Consider the following 22739-nt stretch of genomic DNA (forward strand, 5'->3'; position numbering starts at 1 on the left):
CACACTAAGGGCAGGTAGTAGTGAGATGCCTCACAACCCATGAAGGTTACTCAATTGATGGCAACATTCACCCCCCTTCTTCCAGAATCTGTCTGGTGCCTTTACATAACTGTTTCAGTCAGCCACTTTCCCTTCATCCCCATTTGTCAGCCAGACAAGATTTGTCACTGTGTGGAGATATGGAAGAAACTAAATACTACCAAATCTGTATTAAATTAAATGTTTACAACGGAATTCAAATTTCCATTTTCATTAACACATGTTCCAAAACTGAATCTTTACCACTGAAAATTAAGCCAAGTTTTGTCCAAAATTTGAAAAATGGAAGTAAGGAAAAGCCTTAATAATCTGCACACGTTATATTAATTTGTTAACAGCATATTAGATCTGCATTAGGAGAGGAGTATTAGTTTTGCTGCCTACTGCTTATGCAGTATATCTTCTTAAATGTAATATTACAAAATGTTATGTACAGATCTAGTGAACAGTGTTTTTCATTTATCACAAATACATACATCTACTTTGCTACCCACTTTTCTTCATGGATGAGTGGCCAGAACTCTGGATGTGTGTAATATATCTAATTATACAAGAATAAAGTATAAATTACAATTTTAATTTGCCATTTCTTGCTTCATAGCATTTAGAACATTCAGCCCTTTCTCTTTGTCCGGACAACTACCACACCTCCTCCTCTTTGATATCCCAGACAATCACTTTTTAATCCATCCAAAATGCAACTGCTACCATGATCTTCCTGACAGACAAGCTATCTAGATCACTCTGTTATTTTAATCTCTCCAGTGGCTCCTTAGTCTTCATTGCTTCAAATTGAAATGTCTTGTGCTTGCCTACAAAACCTTGCATAACTTTACCCTGCCTTACTTTTCTTTTGTTTTCTCTCATTTTATTGGCCCTTGCCCCTTCCATTCTACCAGTGATTCCAGCCTTGAGGCCATTTGTCCTTTTCTCCCACAAGCCTCTATGCACCCTTTTTCATACTGCATCCTACACAAGAAATGCCCTTCCTGAGCTTGTGCACAAGATGAGTGCATGCCTTCAACTGAGTATCCTGTGTGATTGTATTCTAGTTATCCTCATCAATCCTCACCCCATATGTTCCCTAGTTTTTGACAACCTCCCCTCTGTTATATCCAGAATTTTGGCCCTGATCCTGCAAATATATGGAACTAACTTTCCTAGATAGATTCATAGATTCCAAGGCCAGAAGGGACCATTCTGATCATCGAGTTTGAACTTCTGTATAGCACAGACCATAAAACTTGCCCAAAATATTTCCTAGGGCAGATCTTTTAGAAAAACATCCAATCTTGATTTTAAAATGGTCAGTATACACCACAATCCTTGGTAAATTGTTCCAATAGTTAATTACTCTGACTGTTAAAAAGTTATACCTTATAGCTAGATGGAATTTGTCTAGATTCAACTTCCAGCCATTGGATCATGTTTTACCCATTTCTGCTAGACTGAAGAGACCATTAACAGATATGTGTTTCCCATGTAGTTACTTACAGACTGTAATCAAGTCACCCCTTCTCTTTTTCAAGCTAAGTAAATTGAGCTCTTTGAGGCTATCACTGTAAGGCATGTTGTCTGATCCTTTAATCATTCTCGTGGCTCTTCTCTGAATCCTCTCCACCAGAACGGGACACCGTATTGCCTCAAATAACCTTTCCTCACCTACTCAAGATTCCCTTATTTATTCATCCAAGCATTGAATTAGCCCTTTTAGCCACAGTGTTATACTAGGTGCTCATGTTCAATTGATTATTCACCATGACCCCCCAAACCTTTTTCAGAGTCAGTAGAACTATTGACTTCAATAGGACTAATCATGTGGGTAAAGTTAATCATGTGCACAAGTATTTCCAAGATCAAACTTTCCATTTATAATCTCTTTGGGGAAGGGACTGTAGCTTTTTAAGTCTTCTATGAAGTACCCAGAACACTTTGGAGGCTATAAATTACTAAATACAATAACTAAGAGTATGCAAGAATAAGAGGTGTACAGGAAGTTACATGTGTAGCTAAGGTTACAGAAAAATTGCATTGTTATATTGTGTTTGAAAAATATTAATTAAACCCTGTGATAATCGATATGCACAAAGGAGTATACTTGTATATGCAACCTTAAACTAGGCTATAATGACACAGGGGCCCTCAGGGCACATGTACCTGCCCCAGCGCACTTGTTATGGCTCTTAGGCCCTTTAAAACTGGGAGCTGTAGTTGCAGACAAATGACAAGGAGCAATCATGTGACATACAGGAAATCAGGTACAGTATAAGGATTCTTGCCTTAGGGGTAGGGGCAGAAGATAGAAGAAACCCAAGGTCAAAGAAGTTCTAGGTTCTCCATAATAGCCTGATAAGGCTACTAAGGGGGAAAGGTGTTTCTCCCTTCCTAGCTGATGGAATCTGAAAATACCTCAGATGGTTAATTAGCCTGTATTTTGAGTTTATTTGTTTCGTAACTCTGGTTTGAAAATTAAGTCAGCATAGAGGAAAGGGTTTGGGGCTGAGTTGGGAATTTTATTCTACCTTCCTAGCCAGTGAATTTACACTGAATTTATGTGGGCACTTCTGGATTTTTGAGTGCTTAACCATGAAAAGTTAATGCTCTATTAATGTAGTTCTTTGTATGGAATTTCCTATGTTTAGAGGGTGGTGACAGGGTGGGTTAAAAGAAAAAGACTAAAGAAAACCCATAAAAGTTTCAGTTTCCAGGGCTTTGAAGCTCTGATGGCTTGCAAACAACTACAAATAGCACTTATAAATTCCATAATTTAGAAGTATTTGGCAAGTCAGCACTGAAATGCCACTTAGCTAACATACCCTAGGAAGTCCGCATAAGGGAGCCCCTCTCTTGTTGGTGCCTTTCCCAATTGCTGAGCTTATAAAGTGCACCAGAGTGAGGCTCCTTCTGTAGAAGTCTGCCTGGAACTTGGATGGAGGAGCAGAGTTTGCAGGAAGGAAGGGTTTTAGAGACAGCATCAGGAAATCAGTCTGTATGGGTATGGCTTGAATGCTAGCTTCAGTTGCAGCATCTCTGTAAATAGTTGCCTGAAAAGAGCCGGTTTAGTTTTAGAAACAGGGAGTTCTCTGATGTCATTACCCAGCATGCAGTACAAAATACCCTCTGATGCTTCTTAGGAGCTATGACATAGTGGCTAGGGGCTAGAAGCAGACAGATCAAAGGCTCCTGGGAGCTGTGGGGAAACATAATAGTTTAAACCAGATCACACTGAAAACTTTAGGTGGGAACTGGTTTAAAACCTAATGAAATGTAAGGAGTTTAATGTACCTATAGCTGTGTATACATACCCCGTGCTTCACTTCTTAGCTGCTTTGTAAGGGGCAGATTCTGATACCCTTACTCACATTGAATAACACCTTAGCCCAGGGGAAGTCCCATTGACTAGCACCATGCAGGATTATGCTCTAAATTACACAAAAAAGTGTATTGTGCATTCTCGATCTGTGATTTCTAAATGGACCTTTCTCAATCAAATTAAAACCACTTTTTTCCAGACCAACACCATGCATTGCTCCTCTGGGAGGGCTATTTCCATGCTAAATTTTAATTCTCAGCCTTTTTGGTGGCAAACCTGCTCAAAGATAAGTTGGAAGAATTTGGTTGATAATAGGAAAAGCGTATTTTTTTCATTTTCCTGTTTAAAAATTACTGCATCATTTTTGATCAAAGCTTCATAAAAGGAAAACAAACCAAACAAAAACCCTACCTTTTGGCAGAAAATGGAAACTTTCAGCCTGAAAGTTGCTTCAAAGAATCATGAGTAAGACAGAACAAGAGGCTTGGAATGGGAACTGTTACACAGCCCTCTCTATAATTGAACACACACACAGCCATTGACCCTCAAATAATGATAGGGGACCATGTGAAAGAGCTGCAAAGGCTTCCTTAGCCTTGAGGATGGATGAGCAGTCATAAGATGACTCCATTGCTGCTCAGGTGTAAAAATCCAGTTCCCAGTACCCAGCTGGAATAGTTGGGCACGTATACGGAAGCTCTAAATTGGAAGGCTTCATTTCACCCAGTTCATGGAGTAACAGTGGAGCTGTCCAGTGACAGCTACTCCAGCCTCAAGTTCAGGCAGCCTCTGCAGTCCTTCTGTACCCACTAATGTGCAGCCGCCCACTCCCAGCCCCGCTCCCATCCTTCATCTGCCTCTACTTTGCTGCTAAAAACCCATTGTGTGAAGATGTGCAGGAAGTCCCTTCAGAGGGGACAGAGAGATTCTGAGCATTGCCACCTTTTCTCCAGCCTTTATAGCAGTCTGTTGTCAGCCATAGACCTTCCATGGAAAGAGTGAATTTCAAAAATTCTAGCTTGTGTCCTGGACGATAAACTAATTCACTTAGCTGAGATTTTTTGTCTAGGTCTCACTGAGATGTTCTTTTCAGAGTTCAAAATAAAACGAAGATCTTGCCTTGAGAATATTAGATTTTATCAAGAAAACTTGAATCGGTATAATGCTCTCTCTTCTTGAGTATCTCCATCAAAAGGCTCTTGAATGTAGCCTTGAAGGGCCAGATATTACAACAGCTCAGACCCCATTTAGGCACCTAAATGAAATGGAGGGAGATGAATGGAGGGGAGAGGGAAGGGTTGATGGGAGCTACTGTGTGCTGTGTACTTTTGAAAATCTGATCATAGTAGTTTGACACCTGAAAAAAATACCTTTGAACCTTCTTGGAATCCCTTCTACATCCCAGTGAGACAGCAGGTAGTTCTGAGTGAAAAAAATATTTTTGCTGTTGTCTGCATTGCAATAGGGCAACCATATTTTGCAAAAAATACCTATCAGCTGTTTAGCATCTTTGTTCAGACTATTATAGCGGCACCTGAATGGTGTGTATCCTAGATCTTTGACATTGAGAAAGTGGTTTTGGGCTTATGTGGAAATTTCTCACTTACCCTTCACTAGGCATTGTGGGACAAAATTCACTGACAGTCTATGTCCGCTTCCTGCAGTGAAGATACCCTCTAGCAAAAAATGTTTCTGGAGGGGGAATGCAGCAGTACAAGTTATCTACAATGTCCTTTCTAGCCAGGACAACTGGGAGATGTGCAGATATATCATATTCTTATTGCAGCCTCCATTTGTGGGGCTTCTATGACACCCGTGGCAGAGATTAAAACTGCCCTCTCTGCCAAAACCCCCAGGGGGAAGTCAGCAGTGGAAATTCTGCCTTCCCTTAGCCAGAGGTGGATTCTCCCACAGGAATGGTGGCTAGGGTGACCAGATGTCCCGATTTTATAGGGACAGTCCCGATTTTTGGATCTTTTTCGTATATAGGCTCCTATTACCCCTCACCCCCTGTCCTGATTTTTCACACTTGCTGGTTGGTCACTCTAATGGTGGCCCTCACTAGTATAGAGGGTGGAATTTGCACTTCCTTGCATCAGCAGGTGGGTATGATCTAAGCGCATCTGATTTAGATGATAAGATAGGTAGAAATAAAAAGCCCCTCAATTAGAGAAATTTGCAAGTCAACTAAGTAGCTATGAATCCACAACCTGTCACTAAACAAAGACCTCCTGCTATACACACAGTCAATGACCAAACAAGTCAATGATAAACCAAGGTTCATACATATAGTAAAGTGCTTTTTTTCATAATCAGGAAAAATATTCTTCAAGTCCTGAGATAAAGAAATTCATCCTTTGTGAAAGGGGCTATTTTAAAAAAGTTTTCTTTAGTTTGGCTGTGTCAGTTTCCTGAGTTTCCGATTGATTTAGTGGCACCCAACAGTGCAATGGAGGGGCTTTAATGAGAAATACGTAAAGGATGGGGAGATCCAGCAGAGTTCTGGAAGCATTTAAGCTTTTTCTAGTTTGGGGAGATTTATTTTGCACCCCAGTTGGAGACTATAATCATCTGGAATTAAAGATGGTGGGTTCCTCAGGGCTCCAACTGCAATGCAGAATTCCCCTCCAGGGGATTTTGGGGAAAAGTCATCTGAGAGTTTCTCTGCTGTTTTAGTTGACCTCAGGCTTACACTTGACATCTGGGCTCTTAGCTCAGATGATTTTTTTAAAGAAGTGCAAGCTGTAAATTTAAATGTATAGTACTTTGCTCTTAATTCAAAGTAAAGGGCAGCAAACATTCACAGACATAGCAATGTAAAAGCAAGAATAATGAATCCATTCCCATCATACTACTAATGATCTCAAACCTGATATGTCAATGTCAGTATTTTTAAGTGTGCTTATTACACATTAAAAAAAATTCTCTCTGAGTCAACATGGATTTGAGCACCACAGACTCTCTGCTCATACCCTGGGGAAGGAAAGGCCATATACTTCATAGTTGCTCTATTCACTGGTGACCCCTCCACTCAATTAAGAAGCAGAATTCATTCTGAAGGAAGAAGGTCCATTTATTGCTCCATAACCTGAATAATGTTGGCTGTAATGAGAAGCCCTTGAGTGACTGGAAAGAGAGGAAATCAGAAGACTTCACCATTGGAAGATGTGAAAACTAGTTTGGATAAATCACTTGTAAATATACTGTACTTCAGGTATTCATTGGCAGTGGAATGGATTACAGGCCCCAATCGGGCAAGTGGATCTACAAAGGAGGGACCCCTGTGCTAGTGTGGCAATATGAGATCTATCAGTATGGGTTCAGGGGTCTGCCACAGGGATCCAGCTGCAGGACTGGGGTCTAGATGACCTAATCAGTCTTTTCCCTTATATATATATATATATATATATATATATATATATATATATATATTCAGGGGTTTGTATATATACAAAAACCTGAATTGAAGATAATATTGTGATTTAATTTAAATCAATACATTCAAAATTAGAGCTAACAAAGTGTCTTTGGTTCTCCTTGCTCAGAGGAACTGCAGTATATGTACCTAAAATCAGTAGATGGCCCATTGTTTCTGCAACACCTAGAATACCAGTGCAGTTAGATCAGGAGTTAATGCGTCACGCTCATATAACTCCGAATTTCTCTGGTTCTGTCAGTTTAAACAAAGACTCAATGTTCTTTGAAGCGCAGCTATTTGTATTCCATAGAAATACATTTGGATTAGTTTTCAATCACTCCACCCAAATAAAACATTTACCTGGGCACAATAATCTGATTCCTCTACACAGTAAAAGTCTTAAAAGCCAACACCTCCTTTTTAGAGAAAAGTCTTTGTGCTGGGTTTTCTGTGTATTTATTGAAAGCTAATACATTAGCCCTGATCCTGAGAAGACTTATCAAATGACCAGGGCCTAGATTTTAAATTACAGCTATACTGGTGTAGGTTAATTGTATTCCAATTCCCTTTCACAAATCCAGGGGTCAGGAAGAGCAGAAGAAATCTTGGCATTACCTCACACAGGACCTGTGAGAATATTTTATTTGATTTTTATTTACATGAGTTCACACCTATGTGTGCTTTGTATTCAGATAATGAGAAAATAATCTGCCATGTTGTGTTTCACCTGGTTTTGCTGTGAAACCATGAGTTTTGCAGGGTACAGAGGCAAACCTATCAACTGGCACAAGTTGGCTGGAAAGGGTTTTGAACCATAGTAAACCTTTTGATGAACCTGGGCTGAATTTCGAGCCTGTAACAAAACCTGTCTGTTTTCAGTGGTTTCAGGTTTTGTTGCAATCATTTCGTAACATCCCTAATTATAACTTACTATGCAACGAGGAAAACACTCTTCAGTAAGCAAGTTCACATTTAAAAATTGGGGGGAAATGTCATCTGGTGTAAATAAATGTGAACTCTGATGCCTTTACCTATCATGTCAAGTATTTTTAAGGGGCCTAATCCTGTGCCCATTCAAGTTAGTGGCAAAACTCCCACGGAATTCAGTGGTGCAGGAGGATCAGGATTTTACTGCATAGCATACATTAGGTCTGGATCTTGTAAACAGCCACATTCCTGCTCTGGCACAGTCTTGTTAAAGTCAATGGGACAACACGTGGGAGAAAGGATCAGGCCCCTATATAGTACATATGGCGATAATCGAGTAGATGGTTTATTCCAATGCCAATGCAGTTAAATAAGACTTAATGGCATTACAAGCTACATGTGTTGCCAGAGAATGTGTGTGCATATACACCCCCATCCCAATGATAACTGTATATAACAGACTGGCTCCAAAATGTGTCGAGCTTTGCATCTGGGGGTTTCATTGAAATAATACCCTCCTCCCTCCAGTACAATATTTATATTTTAAAATAAGAGGAACTCCAGCCAAAGCAAATCACTGAGAGTGTGGAGTAAGTCTAATCCGTGGCTAGGATGATTCCGGTCTGCCAGTGCAGGGGCGAGTTTGTGATCCAGCCTCTTTCCCTTTGTTCCCCTTGCTGGAGAAGAAAACAAACCGCGATCGCCCGAGACAGAAGCGTTCCCCATCTCTCTCTCCTGCTGAAACTGCACCCGCTGTCCGGGAGAGGAGGCTGCTACACGAGAGAGCCCGGGCCCCGGCGGCTCCAGCAGCAGCTGGTGTGCCAGTGGCCGTCCGCCAGGCTGCATGTCCGCGTGTCTGCAGCAGGAGGCGCTGGCGGGCCCCGCTCTGGCGGCGTCTGGGCTCCGGGCTGGAGTCCCACATTCCCCCTGCCCAGCGCTGGGAACCGGAGGGTTTGACGTGCGCGCGCGGCTCCTCCCTCCCCTCTCGCAGAGCGGCAGCAAAGTAACTCTGGAGTTACGGGGAGCAGCCGCTGCCGAGCGTGGAAGCGCCGGGCTGGTGCTGCCCTCAGGGTGGTTCGGGGGCGGGCCCGAGGGCCGCGGAGGAGGAGGCGGTGGCGGCTGCAGCTGGGTGGGGGGTTCCCGGCGAGCCCTGCCCGCGGAACGTGCCGCTCGGGGCCAGCCCGTCTCTCTTCCCCAAACTTCTCCAAACTCGCCATGGAGCCGGGAGCCGGAGCCGCCGCCTGGCTGCCGCTGTTCGTCCTGCTGGCCGGCCCCTCACCGGCCCAGCTCGGAACAGCCCGAGCCCAATTCGCGGCAGGTAAGTGGCCCCGCAGGGGGTGTCCTGGGGAAAGAGCCCCCGCTGCCCCTCGGCGCCCACCAGGTGCGGAGGCGCCGGCCACGGGTGCACTGTTGCGCTGGGGGGGAGGGGGTGTGGTGTCCCGCTCCGGCCCGGGCTGCTTCCCCCGGGGGATCGGAGCAGAGGGAGGGGAGCTGGAGCTCAGGTAAGGAAGCGCCCCGGGCGGATAGTTGCCTTCAGCGTCCCGCTGCGGGCTGGGAAGGCGGCTTCCCCTGGGCAGAGCTGGCGGCGGCGCCCTGGAGGGGGCATTGTCTCGGGGTTCTCCCGCCGGAGCTGCGGGGCTCGTAGGGACTGGGCGTTCCAGCCCGGCTCGGTGCGGGACCGCTTGTGTTCGCCTCCAGCAGCTCCCTTCCTCCTGGGCGCGGGGGGCTCGCCCCCCCCGAGCTCCGCAGGGCGAGAAGGCAGGACTTGGGGGGCTCTCCGTGTCCAAGGGGATCTCACCGGCCTGCGCCTCCTTGCTGCGGTGCTTGGAGAGTGAGCGAGCGACGTGGGCATTTAAATGTCTCGTAAACTCTTTTCCTCTCCTCTAGCCAGTTTCCCAGGTAGCGTTTGTGCCGGAGCTGTTGCTGCTCCCTTTGTTCGTGGAACTTTCTCCTCTCCGGCCCTAGGGCTGGGGGAATATCCCCCTATGTTCTGGGCATTGGTGTAGTATACTTTATTTCCGTTCGGGCTCGTTCTCTACACACAGCAGGGGATCTGGGACGTAAAAACAAATCAACCCGAAGTTTCCTGCGGTGGGGCTGGCCTCCCGGTTGTCTCCAAGAAGTGTGATTAGGAAAGGGGGGAAAACCCAGCTGCAACTCTCAGTTCTGGAACGCGAAGGGGTGTTTGGCTGGGTTGTAACAATCCCAGTTCTAACATAGCTTTAACCCCCCACGCCCAGTCTTCCCCTGAAAGAGAGGGAGGGGGCTGCCAAAACACATTGGGCCATCGCAGTCTGATTTTGCTAAGCAAACAAGCTGCGCCCCGAATCAGGCTGATTTCTTCTTTCCCCTTACACTTGCGGTTGCCTATATGTGTTGGGACAGCTTTCCGAAGCGCTGTTGGTTTCTGCTGTCGGCTCCTATGTGCGGTGGTAGCCCTCATAGTTTACCTGGTAAATAACAGGAGGGGTCCGGGTCCGGGCTCGTCTGCCAAACTAAGAACTTTCCTGGCCACGCTCCCACCTCCACCTGTAACCACTTGAATGGTGACTTCCGCTCGGGGTGGGTTCGTTTGATTTTGCAGAAGCGGTAGTCAAAACGATGAGACCGTGGAAGAGTTCACATTTCAGAGGAGTGTATAGATTTTTGCTGTTCTTAGGATAACTGATGCAAGTTTACAATAACACCACAATGAAAACATGTGGGGATTGCCCAGTTTAAAAAACAAAGCAACACCAGAAGGGACACGTGCAGGTGGGGGAACCCAACCAGGGAGAGAGAGGTGAATATTTAGGTGGCAGCACATGCACAGAATGAGGTTCGGTCAAGCAAAGATGATGAAATACAGCATACAGAATAAAAGAGGTTCTGACCATGTTAGACAAGGCGTGATATATGTGGAAGGCAATTGCTGTGTTTAGTGTATCGTCAGATAGTAGTATTATAGTAAACGTGCTGCATGCATCTCTACTGTAGGATGGAAATCACATTTTGGGCTGGTTTCTTCATGTGAAGCATTACGTGCGAGAACAGTACAGAAGAGTCTTGTTTCATCTCCCCTTGTTCTCTGTCGCCCCCGCCCCCCCGCCCCGTTGGGTGCATGAGTTTGAAAAGATGTTTGGGCCCTATCCTATTGGGACCTTAGTTTGTTGATTGAAAATTTGAACTAGAACATTGCTATGATTGAAAGTATATGTATTCATGAGAATATGAAATACTGTTGTCATTGCAGCTGAAGTGTACATTTTTAATTGTAAGAGGTGTTATTCTGTTCTCCTGAATATATTTCTTCCTCTTTGTTAGAAGATTTGAACCTTGTAATTTTCTTTTAATCAAGAAAGATAAGGTGAAGATGGAAGTTCTGCTGACATGCGCAGCTTGTGTTCTATGTGACTGACTTGGAGGTGTATAATAACTTCATATATGCTTACAGAAATCGTTAGCAAAGGTAAACATTGATGTATTATGTGGTAAAGGTCTTCACTGGGGGGAAAAAAAAGAGGAATACAAGATGTGCAGCACTTGTTTTCCTTACAGTTGATATTACAGGGCTGGCTAAAGTATTATGCTAAGGCAGAAAATATCTTTATGTATGCATCATACAATAGAAATTAGACTGATTTGGCTATGGCAATATGAAATGACACTGACTTGACAGTGTCATATCAATGTTCTCTCTCTCTCTCTCTCTCTCATATATATATCTTTCTACTTCAAGACCCTTGCTTTCACAAGCTTGTATATTTACATAGAAGTGTGGTCACTTGTGTGTCCTAGGCTCCCATTATATTTCATGTCTTAGAATGTGACATGAAACCCTTTTGGTATTTAACGGAGACCACAAAAAGTTGTCAGTACCTTAGAATTTATAGTGAGTAGAAGAGAGTGTAGGATTCTGACAGTAGGTAAAGCCTGAGTGAGTTGAAGAACCGCATCTGGAGAAAGACATGGGATTAATTTATTTCATATACCGAGTATTTCAGTAACTAATGCCTTCACTTTCTAGTGCTAAGCATAGGATGTGCTGATGTATTGTACTGATCAGAACTCCATCAATTAGAAGCCTGCTCAGTCAGACTCTTTTTAAAGGTTAGGAGAAAAATAGCATGTTCTGACAACATCAGCTACAAAATATGGAAGTTTAAGATTTTATGTTTATGCATCATAATCAAGACACTTGTGGCTGAAAAGCCCTGTTAAATCACCGTGTCCATCCACCTGTCAGTGCAGGATTGTTCCTTACTGTGTATTTCCTGTATTTTCTTAGTCTAGTTTTGAATGTCCCAGTTTTAGTAAACCTATACACACTTATTCTCTTGCTATCACAAGCCCCTTAATTACTTCTGTTCTCTGAATTCTCTTCAGAATTCTGACATCTTTCTTGTACCAAAGGGTTCAAACGTATATGTAGTACACAAGGTGAGGGTGTACCCCTGCCATACAGACTTTCTCTCTAGCCCATGATGAGATGCCTCTGTCATGCAGCCAAAGACATATCCACTTAGCTGCTGACTAGCACCCCAAAGTTTTTAGCAGCATTACTGCTTTCTGAGTACATTCCTTTGACTGATTCCTGCTCCCCTCCCCATGTATTAGCCTGCCATTTTCAAGTTAAAGCTCATTCTAATTCCACTCCAGCTTCCTTTGTATTTGTATTCATACTCGCCGACTCATACGAATTTAAAACAATGTTACTATTCATCCTTTCTTCCTGATTATTAATAAAGATGTTGACTCAATTTGAGTCTGCTACCAATATCTGAAGTACCCACTGACACCTCTACAACATATCAGTCAAAATGATATTTTCTTTTGTTTTATGAGTCCTTCACACAGTTTTCAATCTATGAACAGTGGCCAGATCCAAGACAGTTTAAGATAATATTCAGGTTGGATTGTGATGTGCTATATTACAGGGCTGGCCAAACTGTGGCCCACAATCTTGTTAAAAGCAGTCCTCCTCCAAATGGGTTTTGTGATGTCTGCATTCCCTCCCTATGTATTCTACGGAAGCACAGGGAAAGGAGATGAGGCGGAGCAAGTTAAAGAGAAATGCAGGGAAAATGAGAACAGCAAAGAAAAAAGAGCAAGATGGATTTTGAAAGGAAATAGCTACAGATGGAAATTTTCTCGGGTATATAATCCCCAGCCCCATCATACATAAAATGACACATGGTGGGTGTCTAATTTTTTTCTTTGCAATGGTGCAGGCAGAAGCATTTTTAACAATTCCTGTCCCTTAGTATGCTGTTTCTTTATGCTGCTGCTTCTTTCCATCCTTCTTTTTTAAGATGTAATGGGACATGGCCCTTCAACTTGGTATGTGCCTGTCACACTCTGGGCTAAAACGTTCTGGCAGTGCCTGAAGTTGACAGAAGTCTAGCTATTTCATATACAGCACATTCTTTAATCTTGGATTTTTGCAGTTCAATAAGGAACTGATCAATTTTACAATTTGTTCATTATAAATAGATGCTGCTTAATGCTGTTAAATAGTATCAGTTAGACTTTTTAAATTTTGAAAAAAACAAAAATTTACTGGCTTTCATCTAGCTTTAATAGCAATATTATAATTATATTACCTGAGGTGACATCCATTACAACAGTTTATAATTTTATTTTATGTTAAATACAACACATTAGACTAAAATTCCTAGAGATGGATCAACCTTATATGCCTAAAGCTCTGAAATTTAAAATTTTATCTCACAGAATATGTTTTTAAATAGGGACAATTAAAACAACTTAAATATAAAGTCCTTGTATTTTAAAAGGTCAAGACTTTGTAAAATATATTACAGATTTAAGGAATGATCTTGCAAACTTTACATGGCAGTAGTCTCTACAAATTGGGACTCTCTGGATGAGCAAAGGCTAAATGTGTTAGGATTGCAGGATTAGGCCCTTGATTAACATGTTCGTTTAAAGTTTAATAGAATTTTTTTCTCAAAGAAAGAACTTTACGATCTTCAAAATCTGATATAGTAGAGCAACAGAAGTGTTATTTCTTTTATAAGGAATTTATAATAATCTAAGAGCTAAACTTGATATAGGGAAACATACCAAAATCTTTAGCCAGACTTAGTAAAATGAAATTAATATTTCATTTTTATCTCATTGTGTAAAAGGTTTAGGCAGTTACTAAAATATTTTTTAAAAATATTAGATTAAGAATTAAAAAGGTTTTTGAAACAAGAGTGACCCCTCTAGTATTAAAGCAGCTAAAGTCTGGTTGGTATTTTCTTACAGATTATGTTCAAAGTTGTGTGTAGTATACAGTCAAATGTTATATATACACTGTATGTGTATATAACATTTTAAAGAAGATTAAGATGTAAAAAAAATATAAACTGCTTAGGTGATGTTGTCATGAAATATATTTGCATTCTCCTTTGTATGTTGGTATCTCTTGTATGTGTGGTTGTTAATCCAAGGCCCCAGTCTTGCATAATTATTTGGAGTAGTGGGGCCAAAATTAATGGACAAACTATTACGATTGTGAGCTGTGGATTAAGTTCCAGAGTGTAGTTTGTGTTAGCCAGACATTAGTGATACTTACCGATTAGTTTCCATCTATTAAAACTTAAAAACTTAGATATCGTCTGAAATAATGGTGTTGCTTTACTATTCGTGGTGCATGCTTTTTTCATTAACATAGGTCATATGAACTGCTGGATGGGCAGAAAATGAGGCATATAACATTAAAGAATAATTTTGGTTGTAAACCTTATAGCAGAAACTGTATTTCATTGATCAAGTGTAGAGCCCAAAACACATTCTTGCTACTCCTATGTTGTACACCGTGTTTGGTGGTGAGCAGGAGGGGAGAATTATTTTTTCTGTTATTGCACATTGAGTGTATATGACTTTGAAGAACTATTAAAATGCTGTTGAAATAATAACATAGAATAAGTAATTTATACAAATGCCTGAGAATAAAAAACATGTTGCAATTAGGGTTGCCAATTTTGGTTGGACGTATTCCTGGAGGTTTCATCACATGACACAATCTTAATTCCTGGAGATTCCAGGACAAACCTGGAGGGTTGGTAACACTAGCTGCAATGTTTCCTAAAATAATAGGCTCTTTATGCTTGCGCAGCAGCAATATTATGTTAGAGGCCAAAGTTTATAGTTCTAGTTAAACAATATCCACCCACCTCCCAGGTTGCTTGTTGAATATTTATTTAATCTTTTCTTTATATGGGTGCTGAGCAATTCAGTAGACTCTTAAAGTAATTTTTTTTGAATTGTGGAGGGTAAGGTCACAGTTGACCATTGTGAGGTTTGTTGACACACTTAAGGAGTTCCATTTACTTTGTTTAGCACTTGGCAGGTAGTTGTGCAATTCAGTTGCTTTTGTTTGTTCAGGATGGGGGTGGGTTGGGGAAATTGATGTAAAAGCTTAGGGCACTGACACCATGGATTGGTTTGTATCCGAAGGGACAGTGGTGTTTCTTTGTTTTGCCTTTTGTTCTTGAAATTAATTTCCACAAATGTTCTAGGTGTGTTTTTTCTTAACAAATCTCTAAGTTTGTTTAAATGGTCCATTTGCTCTGCTGTGTCCATTTCCATAGCCAAATCCATCTGAGAGTCAAGATTTTGTCTTACTTTCAACAATTCACCGGCAGTTCTAAAATACTGAATAGATTCAAAGATACTGGCTGACACAGACAAGTAACTTGAATTTTCTTGTTTTCAAGAACCGCCTGTCTCCCACCTGGCAGCCGTACGCAGAGCTGAGAAGACATTGAGGTTGTGGACACTACCCCTCAGCTCTCTTTGAAATTAATTGCAACCTCATATGACCCCCAGCTGTGTAATTCTGCCTTTGGTCCATTTGCAGGATTGGGACCATTATACTACATATTAAGGGTGAAATCCCTGTATTTTAAGAGTGAGATTCCTCATTTCAGTAACTTCTGTCCCAAATGTAAAAGTTCTTTTGGTGAGAGTCTTGGTTTATTGGCTGTCATGTTTTTAAAACAAAACAAATACTTTCAACTTTTCAGAATCAGTGAGAGATTTTATCCAGCAAAACAAAGAAATAAACCCTCAATTTTTATAGACTCAAAAAGTATGTATCAAAACTTTTAAAATGTTTTTTCTGGGAACACACATTAGTTTTTACACTTAAAAACTGTTTTAAATCTCATCTGAGAAGGACAGAATATATTGATTTACAGCTGTTCTACATGCATTGAGAGAGGGGTTTTTTTTGGGTTTGGTTGACATATTACCATGGCAATGCATATTGGCATAGCCATAACCCTGTTTTGTCAGTGAAGTAATTGAGTAACATATTTATGGAATGATTATACTATTGAGCTTGGATCTAAGCTTGCTATCCTGTAAAGACTACATTCTTGGTAGTAAGTGGCTGCAGGATTGAGCCCTGAAATATGTGAATTTGTAAGCATGTGGTTTAATACTGGTACAATTCCCAGAAAATCATACAATTGTCTAGATTAATTGAAAAATGCAATATTTTCCCACTCTCCCAACTGTCTCACTTTGGGTACTTATGAATTATGAATTAGGCCTTTGTTTTAAAGCCAAATTTTCTCTCTTCTGTAATTTAATGGAGGCATATTCATGTTATTTTTACTGTACATTGAATAGGATATTTACACTGACTGGTTGAGTTGTATGCTGTGTGTGTGAAATATAGATATAGATATCACACTCCCTTACTGTAATAACAAAGCAAAACCATACTGCTAGCTTTGAAGATAACTGACAGAGAAAAATGCCATGACAAAACAAATTTGATTCTAATTAAAATAACTTCTAACAGCTTCTGATAAATTATGTCCTTTGTGGAGTGGAAACACTAAATTTTATAAATGTTGTAGCTTTTAATTATGATTATTGCTAAGTAGCATTTCTATGTATTATTTTTTCTGTAGTTCTTAGTAGCTTGGCTTAAAATACCTATTGTCTTTAAGTGCTTACATCATCCTAAGGGTATGTCTATACAGAAGCTGGGAGTGTGCTAGCATGCTAAAAATGGCAGCGTGGCCACAGCGACTCAGGCTAGTCAGTTGAGCACAAACCTGAACGACCCTGTGGGTAAATACTCATGTGGCTAGCCCATGCGCTGCCATCTATGCCACTGTAGTCACATTGCTATTTTTAGCATACTGGCTGAAGCAGAGCTAACATCTGTCTACCTGCACTAGGGAGCAAGCTCCCAGCTACTGTGTAGACATACCTTACAGTTGATAAGCACAAGTGCCTTAATACTTGAATGTTTCACTCAGTGGTTCCTGATATCCCATCAAGAGTGGCAAGTGAAAATTACAAAAACTGGGTAATTTTCATCCTGTATCTGTTGGTGATAATAGAACAACTCTTCCACTTGTAACAGCTTGTCATTTGGTATCTTTCAGGCTTTGCATGGTGATTGTGGGATTAAAATCAGAACGGGAGACTAGATATATCTTTGCAATTCTTGAGGCTTCCTCCTGATACTGTCTCTGTGAGAGAGTACAGCTGAATTTCTTTCTCACCTTCTTATATAATGCAGGGGTAAGTGTGATTTTTAGCAGTGAGACAGCAGTCAGTACTTAGTAGAAGGGTAAGTCATCAGAACCTAGTAATGTAAAGTGTAGAAGGCAATTTTATATTTTGTACAATTGCTAACCTCCGATTTCCCTCTGAAAGCACAATTTCTGTATTTTCTCTATTTTCCTTCCTGTGGAGGAGGGCTTCTTCAGAGTGGCATGTTGAGAGATGAATATTACCTTGGTGTAAGTGACCTGCAAATAAATATATATAATAGGCTTCTGCCTCTTTACTGCTTTAGAGATGAAAAAGGCCTGAAAGATGTGGGTCTGTTTGTTCCCCTCTGCTTTTTTTTTTTTTTTTTTTTAACCTTTAGAAATACAAGGAATGACAACTTTGATCTTCCCAGGTTTTGCGGGAGGACTTCTGAAGGGCCTTGGAAGATAAATATTGTTAATTCTTGCACCTTAAGTGAAGGGAGAAGATGTTGAGTCATAGATGTCCTTTCTGTGAACTGTTAGTCACTGAAGTTAAGCAGGTATTAAATGACAAAGAAATAAAAATAATTAATCCACAGTTAAGGTTGCTTGGTGATAGTTCATGCCCTTCCAGAACATGAAGTATAGCAAAACTCAAATTGATGAAAACCAGGAAATACAGAATTAAGGAACATGTCCTTGTAATGTTACCTCTGCCCCCCTAGAGCAGGCAATAAGCACTGGGAATTATCTGCATGTACTGCAGCTGCATTCAGGGTGTGAACTGGTGCTTATTGGATGGTGGAGGCAGTGGGTGGAACAGGTAGCTAAGAGATTTGTTTGCTCATTGAAGAGATGGGGATTAGCTTGAAGAGCCAGAGCTGTGATTATGATATGAAGAGATCAGGGTTTGTGCCCAGTACGTGTCTGAGTAAAGGAAAGGGAGCATGTGTATCTTGACAAGCTATTGCAAAATTGTACAGGTTGTCTCAGTACCAAGGTATGGGGGTGGAGTGGGGGAGCTGTTTTTACCACCATAATTAGATCAGTAATGTCAGTAATGATGTAGGATATTAGAGAAGTCTCTGGGTTTAGTAATGTGTAAGAGAAAGTATAGGTTTAGATGGTATCCTGTGAGATAGTGTGAAGAGTTGTTAAATTTCCCAAACGTGGTATTTTGTCATGAAAGTAGACTAGGGGCAGGTCTACAGTTAAAACGCTGCAGCAAAGATTCTACCTACACGGATGGGAGGGCTTCTCCCATCAGCACAGGTACTCCACATCCCCAAGAGGCAGTAACTATGTTGACGGAGAATTCTCTCATCAACCTTGTGCTGTCTACATTGGAAATTAGATGAGTTTAACTACATTGCTCAGGGGTGTGAATTTTTAACACCCCTGAGTAACATAGTTATACATACCTAATTTCCTAGTGTACACCTGGCCTTAAGTGGTTGAGTGTAGGGTAGGTTCAGGTTGCGTCTTTCCTTTACAGTGAAAATGCAGAGTGAAAGTATGGGTGTTTTGGAGCTCTCAGAGAGGGCAGAGTTAAGGTTGTGTGGGTGTGTACTTTAACCCTGTGTTTCTTGATTTTCACAAATTTGAATGGTACAGTTCTGGAAGGGCATGAACTATTGCTGGGCAACCTTAACTCTAGACTGTAGGTCTATTGTGAGCAAGGGCATGAAACAATGAGCAAAGCATTAATTTACAGGAGCCTTGTCAATATGTAAAAGATGTAGCTAGTTGAAAAGAAATAGGATAGTAAATGTGTGATAACTTGCAGCTGTGGTTTAGCATTTAATGCAGCATGTGAACAGCTCATGATCTAGATGGGAATTGGCTACAAAAACTGGTAGACCAACTGTAAAGTGTGTGATACGATGTATTAAGTGTAAGCATGTGTATAAACTGATTAATGATTATGTACATTGAATGTGTGGTACATCTATACCCACCCCCACACTTGAGTCTGATTAATTTATTGGAGCTTTGCTGTATGCCAAATAAAAAATCCTGAGTGACCAAATCTGGAGTTGAACTAAGTCAGGAGTCGGCAACGTTTGGCACGCGGCTCGCCAGGGTAAGCACCCTGGTGGGCCGGGCCAGTTTATTTACTTGCTGGCGCGTCAGGTTCAGCCGATCACGGCCCCCACTGGCCGCGGTTCGCCGTCCCGGGCCAATGGAGGCGGCGGGAAGCGGTGCGGGCGAGGGATGTGCTGGCCGCGGCTTCCTGCCGCCCCCATTGGCCCAGGACGGCGAACCACGACCAGTGGGGGCAGCGATCGGCCGAACCTGCCGCGTCAGCAGGTAAATAAATTGGCCCGGCCCGCCAGAGTGCTTACCCTGGTGAGCCGCGTGCCAAACGTTGCCGACCCCTGAACTAAGTTCTTGGGAAGCTGATGGGAAAGAGGTCTCGGAGAAAATCCCAAAGTAAGTTAATGAAGTTTTTTTGCCATTTTAATTTTATAGTTCTTTGAGCAGACAGAAAAATGGTGTTGGTACGAGGTGGTGGTCACTGAGGCAGTAGTAATTATCATGTACGTGTGCAGTTCAGACACTCCTGTGGTAAAGTAATACCTAGCTCTTACAGAGCCTTTTTCATCAGTAGATTTCAAGAAGAGAAACATCATTAGTTTCTCCATCTGTACAAAGAGAATAAGGCATAGAGAGGTGAACTGACTTGGCCAAAGTCATTCAGTGAGCTAGTGGCACAGCTGGAAATAGAGCTAGGTTTTCTGAGTTCCAGTCCACTGTTCTCTCTAGTAGGCCCACACAGTTGCTATGTGATTCCTAAGTGCTCTCCCTTCCTTTCCCCAGCCCCCCATCCTTTGTTACAGTGGAATGGTAAAAGTGGTCTTGCTTTGAAATATTTGGAGAATGTGGTTTCCAACAGCTGGTGAGAGAAATCTCAGGTCTGGTCTATGTATGTCCCAAGAACTTGGCAGTTTTATTACATGGTGGTTACGGTAACTTTAAGCATAGAATCGTAGAAATGTAGGATGGAAGGGACTTTGATAGGTCATCTAATCCAGTCCCACGAATTGAGGCAGGATTAAGTATTATTTAGACCATCCCTGACAGATGTTTGTCTACCCTGTTTTTAAAAATCTCCAGTGATGGAGATTACTAGGTCATTTGTTCCAGTGCTTAACAGCTTACCTCTAGGAAGTTTTTCCTTATGTCTAACCTAAATCTCTTTTGCTGCAATTTAAGCCCATTATTTCTTGTTTCGTCCTCAGTTTATAAGGAGGACAATTTATCACCCTCTCTATAACAACCTTTTACATCCTTGAAGACTGTTAACGTGTTCCTCCTCCGTCTTCTCTAGACTAAACAAACCCTTGTAGATCATGTTTTCTAGACCTTTAATCATTTTTGTTGCTTTCCTCAGGATTTTCTCCAATTTGTCTGCAACTTTCCTGAGGTGTGGTGTCTAGAACAGTATCATCTATTGGTTCGTGAGCCTTGACACTGCTTGGCAATTGCCTAACTGGAGAACCGAACTCTTCAGCTAATAATGAATTTTGGCTTCCCCCAAAGAAATAGTGGGTGGCATGCACTCTCTTGGGATAACTTGAGCATTTGAGACCCTGATGTGATTATCTCAGCCTGGGTGTGGTCTCTTCCTGTGAGCAAAAACAGTTGCGAAAACATGTCAACTTCAGGAAAAGCTGTTTCTTTCAGGAGGCTGTATCTTAGGAACCACTTAGCCAGATGGCTCCAAATTTGGATCACTAAGCAAACCTCAGACCCTCATTGGGCACACCAAATGTTAAGGCAGTCTGGGCAAAAAGAAAGCTTAGAAAGCTGATCTTAACCTTAACTATAGTAGAATTCGTGCTCCACTGTAATACACGGTATGAGTGAAGCCCACTTCCCCTTTCCATTGCTCAGCTTTCTCTACCTTGGCTCCTATGATGAAGTCACTTCATTAATTCTCTAGTTTCTTTTAGGCTAGATGGGACCTGAATTTCTGATGTAAAAAAACAAGTCCAAGGGGAAAAAAATCCCTTTGAAAGGAAATCCTCCAAAATAAACCTGAACAAACCTTTCAGCCTTTCCTTATACAGTTTAAAGAAGCAAAAAGGCACAAGCCCAACTTTTTTTTTGCCCCCTGCTACAGATTACGTTATATTGGTAGTCCATCCTAAATTGTACCAGGAACTGAATTGGTGGTAATGCACAAAACTACAAACTAGGGCCTCAATGCTTATGTATATGAGTAGTTGGGGGATGGCCATGAGGGGGGTGGGGTGGTGGTTCAGCTCAGTAGGACTACTTGTATTAAGTTATTCACTGGCAGGATCAGGACATAGCTATTTCCCCACTCAAACATCTTTCAATTTCTTTTTTAGTCTAAAAGATAAGTCTGTTTTCAAAGCAAGGAAGAACTGCTTTAGTTGTGGATGAAAGCAAAGCTCTATTAATGGCATAACCATTGGATTGCTGAATGGGCTGAAACAAAGCTCAGTCTGAAAGGGAACATAATTTCATTTGTTGAAATGACATAATTAGTCTGGTGCAATATAGGTAATCTAGGGTGAAGACAAAAGGGAAGGAGAATTCCTTTGGTTACAAGTTTACTATTTAAGCCCTGTATAAGACTTTGGCAATGGGTAGTATTTTTAGTATTGGTGGTGAAAGTCAAAAGCAATTTAAATCAATAAATATGTTCAGGCTGTTTAGCCTGTTTGTTTTTCTTTCGCAAAGATGTTGGTTTTGACCCTGCCAGCAGGTAGGGGATCTTGGGGGACAACTACTGCACTGGTGGGGTGTAAAATAAACTTTATTAAGAAAATGCAAAAACAGGGAAAATTTAATAGTGAGGGGTATGGGGTTTGTTAAGGTAGACAATTGGGGAGGGGTTTCTTTTAGTAAATAGGATAGGGGGTTTCAATAGTGGGGTACAATACAGTTGGTAACCAATTAATACTGAAGTATAAATGTAACAGGTAGCTAACAGTTTCTATGTAAAGGGTGTGTCACAGCAGCATATAACCAACTAACAGTTATGGGTAAAATGTGTTAAATAACCAACAACTCTAGGTAAAAATGTGTCACAGTGGTGTAAATGTAAAATGTGAGGGGTGTTAGAGAGAAAAAGGGTAACCAATGGGGTTTTATGCTAGACTTCAGTAATACAATTGAGGTCTGGCAGCAGTAGGAGCAGGGTGAGCACGTGGGGGAAGGGATTAAGAGAGAGAGAGAGAGAGAGCAGACAGGCTGCAAGTTTAAACAGCAGAGAGACAATTATACAGAACACAGCAAAATCTTAGCTATGATTTAACTTAACCAAGACTACACAAATTAGCAAGTAACAAAACACAATGCAACAATTCTTTAAGCCTAACTTACAGAGTACAATGCAAGCAATTTTCTAAACCTAATTTAACCACAACTATGCAAAATGAAATTACAATTTATCTAGACTAAAGGCTAAATCTAACCTAATGGGTGCACCTTATACTAGGGGTAGTTCCAGAGGGCAGAGTGGTGTGTGCCCAGGATACAGCTTCAAGGGGGGGGGTGTTTAACTAGTGGTGGCTGCAAGCAG

At 41.5% G+C, this 22739-nt stretch overlaps 1 protein-coding gene across 1 annotated transcript in view; it reads left to right on the forward strand.

Annotated features, from left to right (window-relative positions):
- The first annotated feature begins 8671 nt into the window (after positions 1-8671).
- PTPRK (protein tyrosine phosphatase receptor type K) overlaps positions 8672-22739 on the forward strand; it is a 564673-nt gene continuing 550605 nt past the window's right edge. Inside the window, exon 1 of the mRNA XM_026649826.2 lies at positions 8672-9015. Within this exon, the coding sequence (XP_026505611.1) occupies positions 8913-9015 (103 nt within the window). The 5' untranslated portion in view covers positions 8672-8912. The remainder of the gene's footprint in view (positions 9016-22739) is intronic.

The sequence above is a fragment of the Terrapene carolina genome, unplaced genomic scaffold (genome assembly GCF_002925995.2).
Source record: "Terrapene carolina triunguis isolate 2854851 unplaced genomic scaffold, T_m_triunguis-2.0 Scaffold85, whole genome shotgun sequence".
In the NCBI taxonomy this organism is placed as follows: Eukaryota; Metazoa; Chordata; order Testudines; family Emydidae; genus Terrapene; species Terrapene triunguis.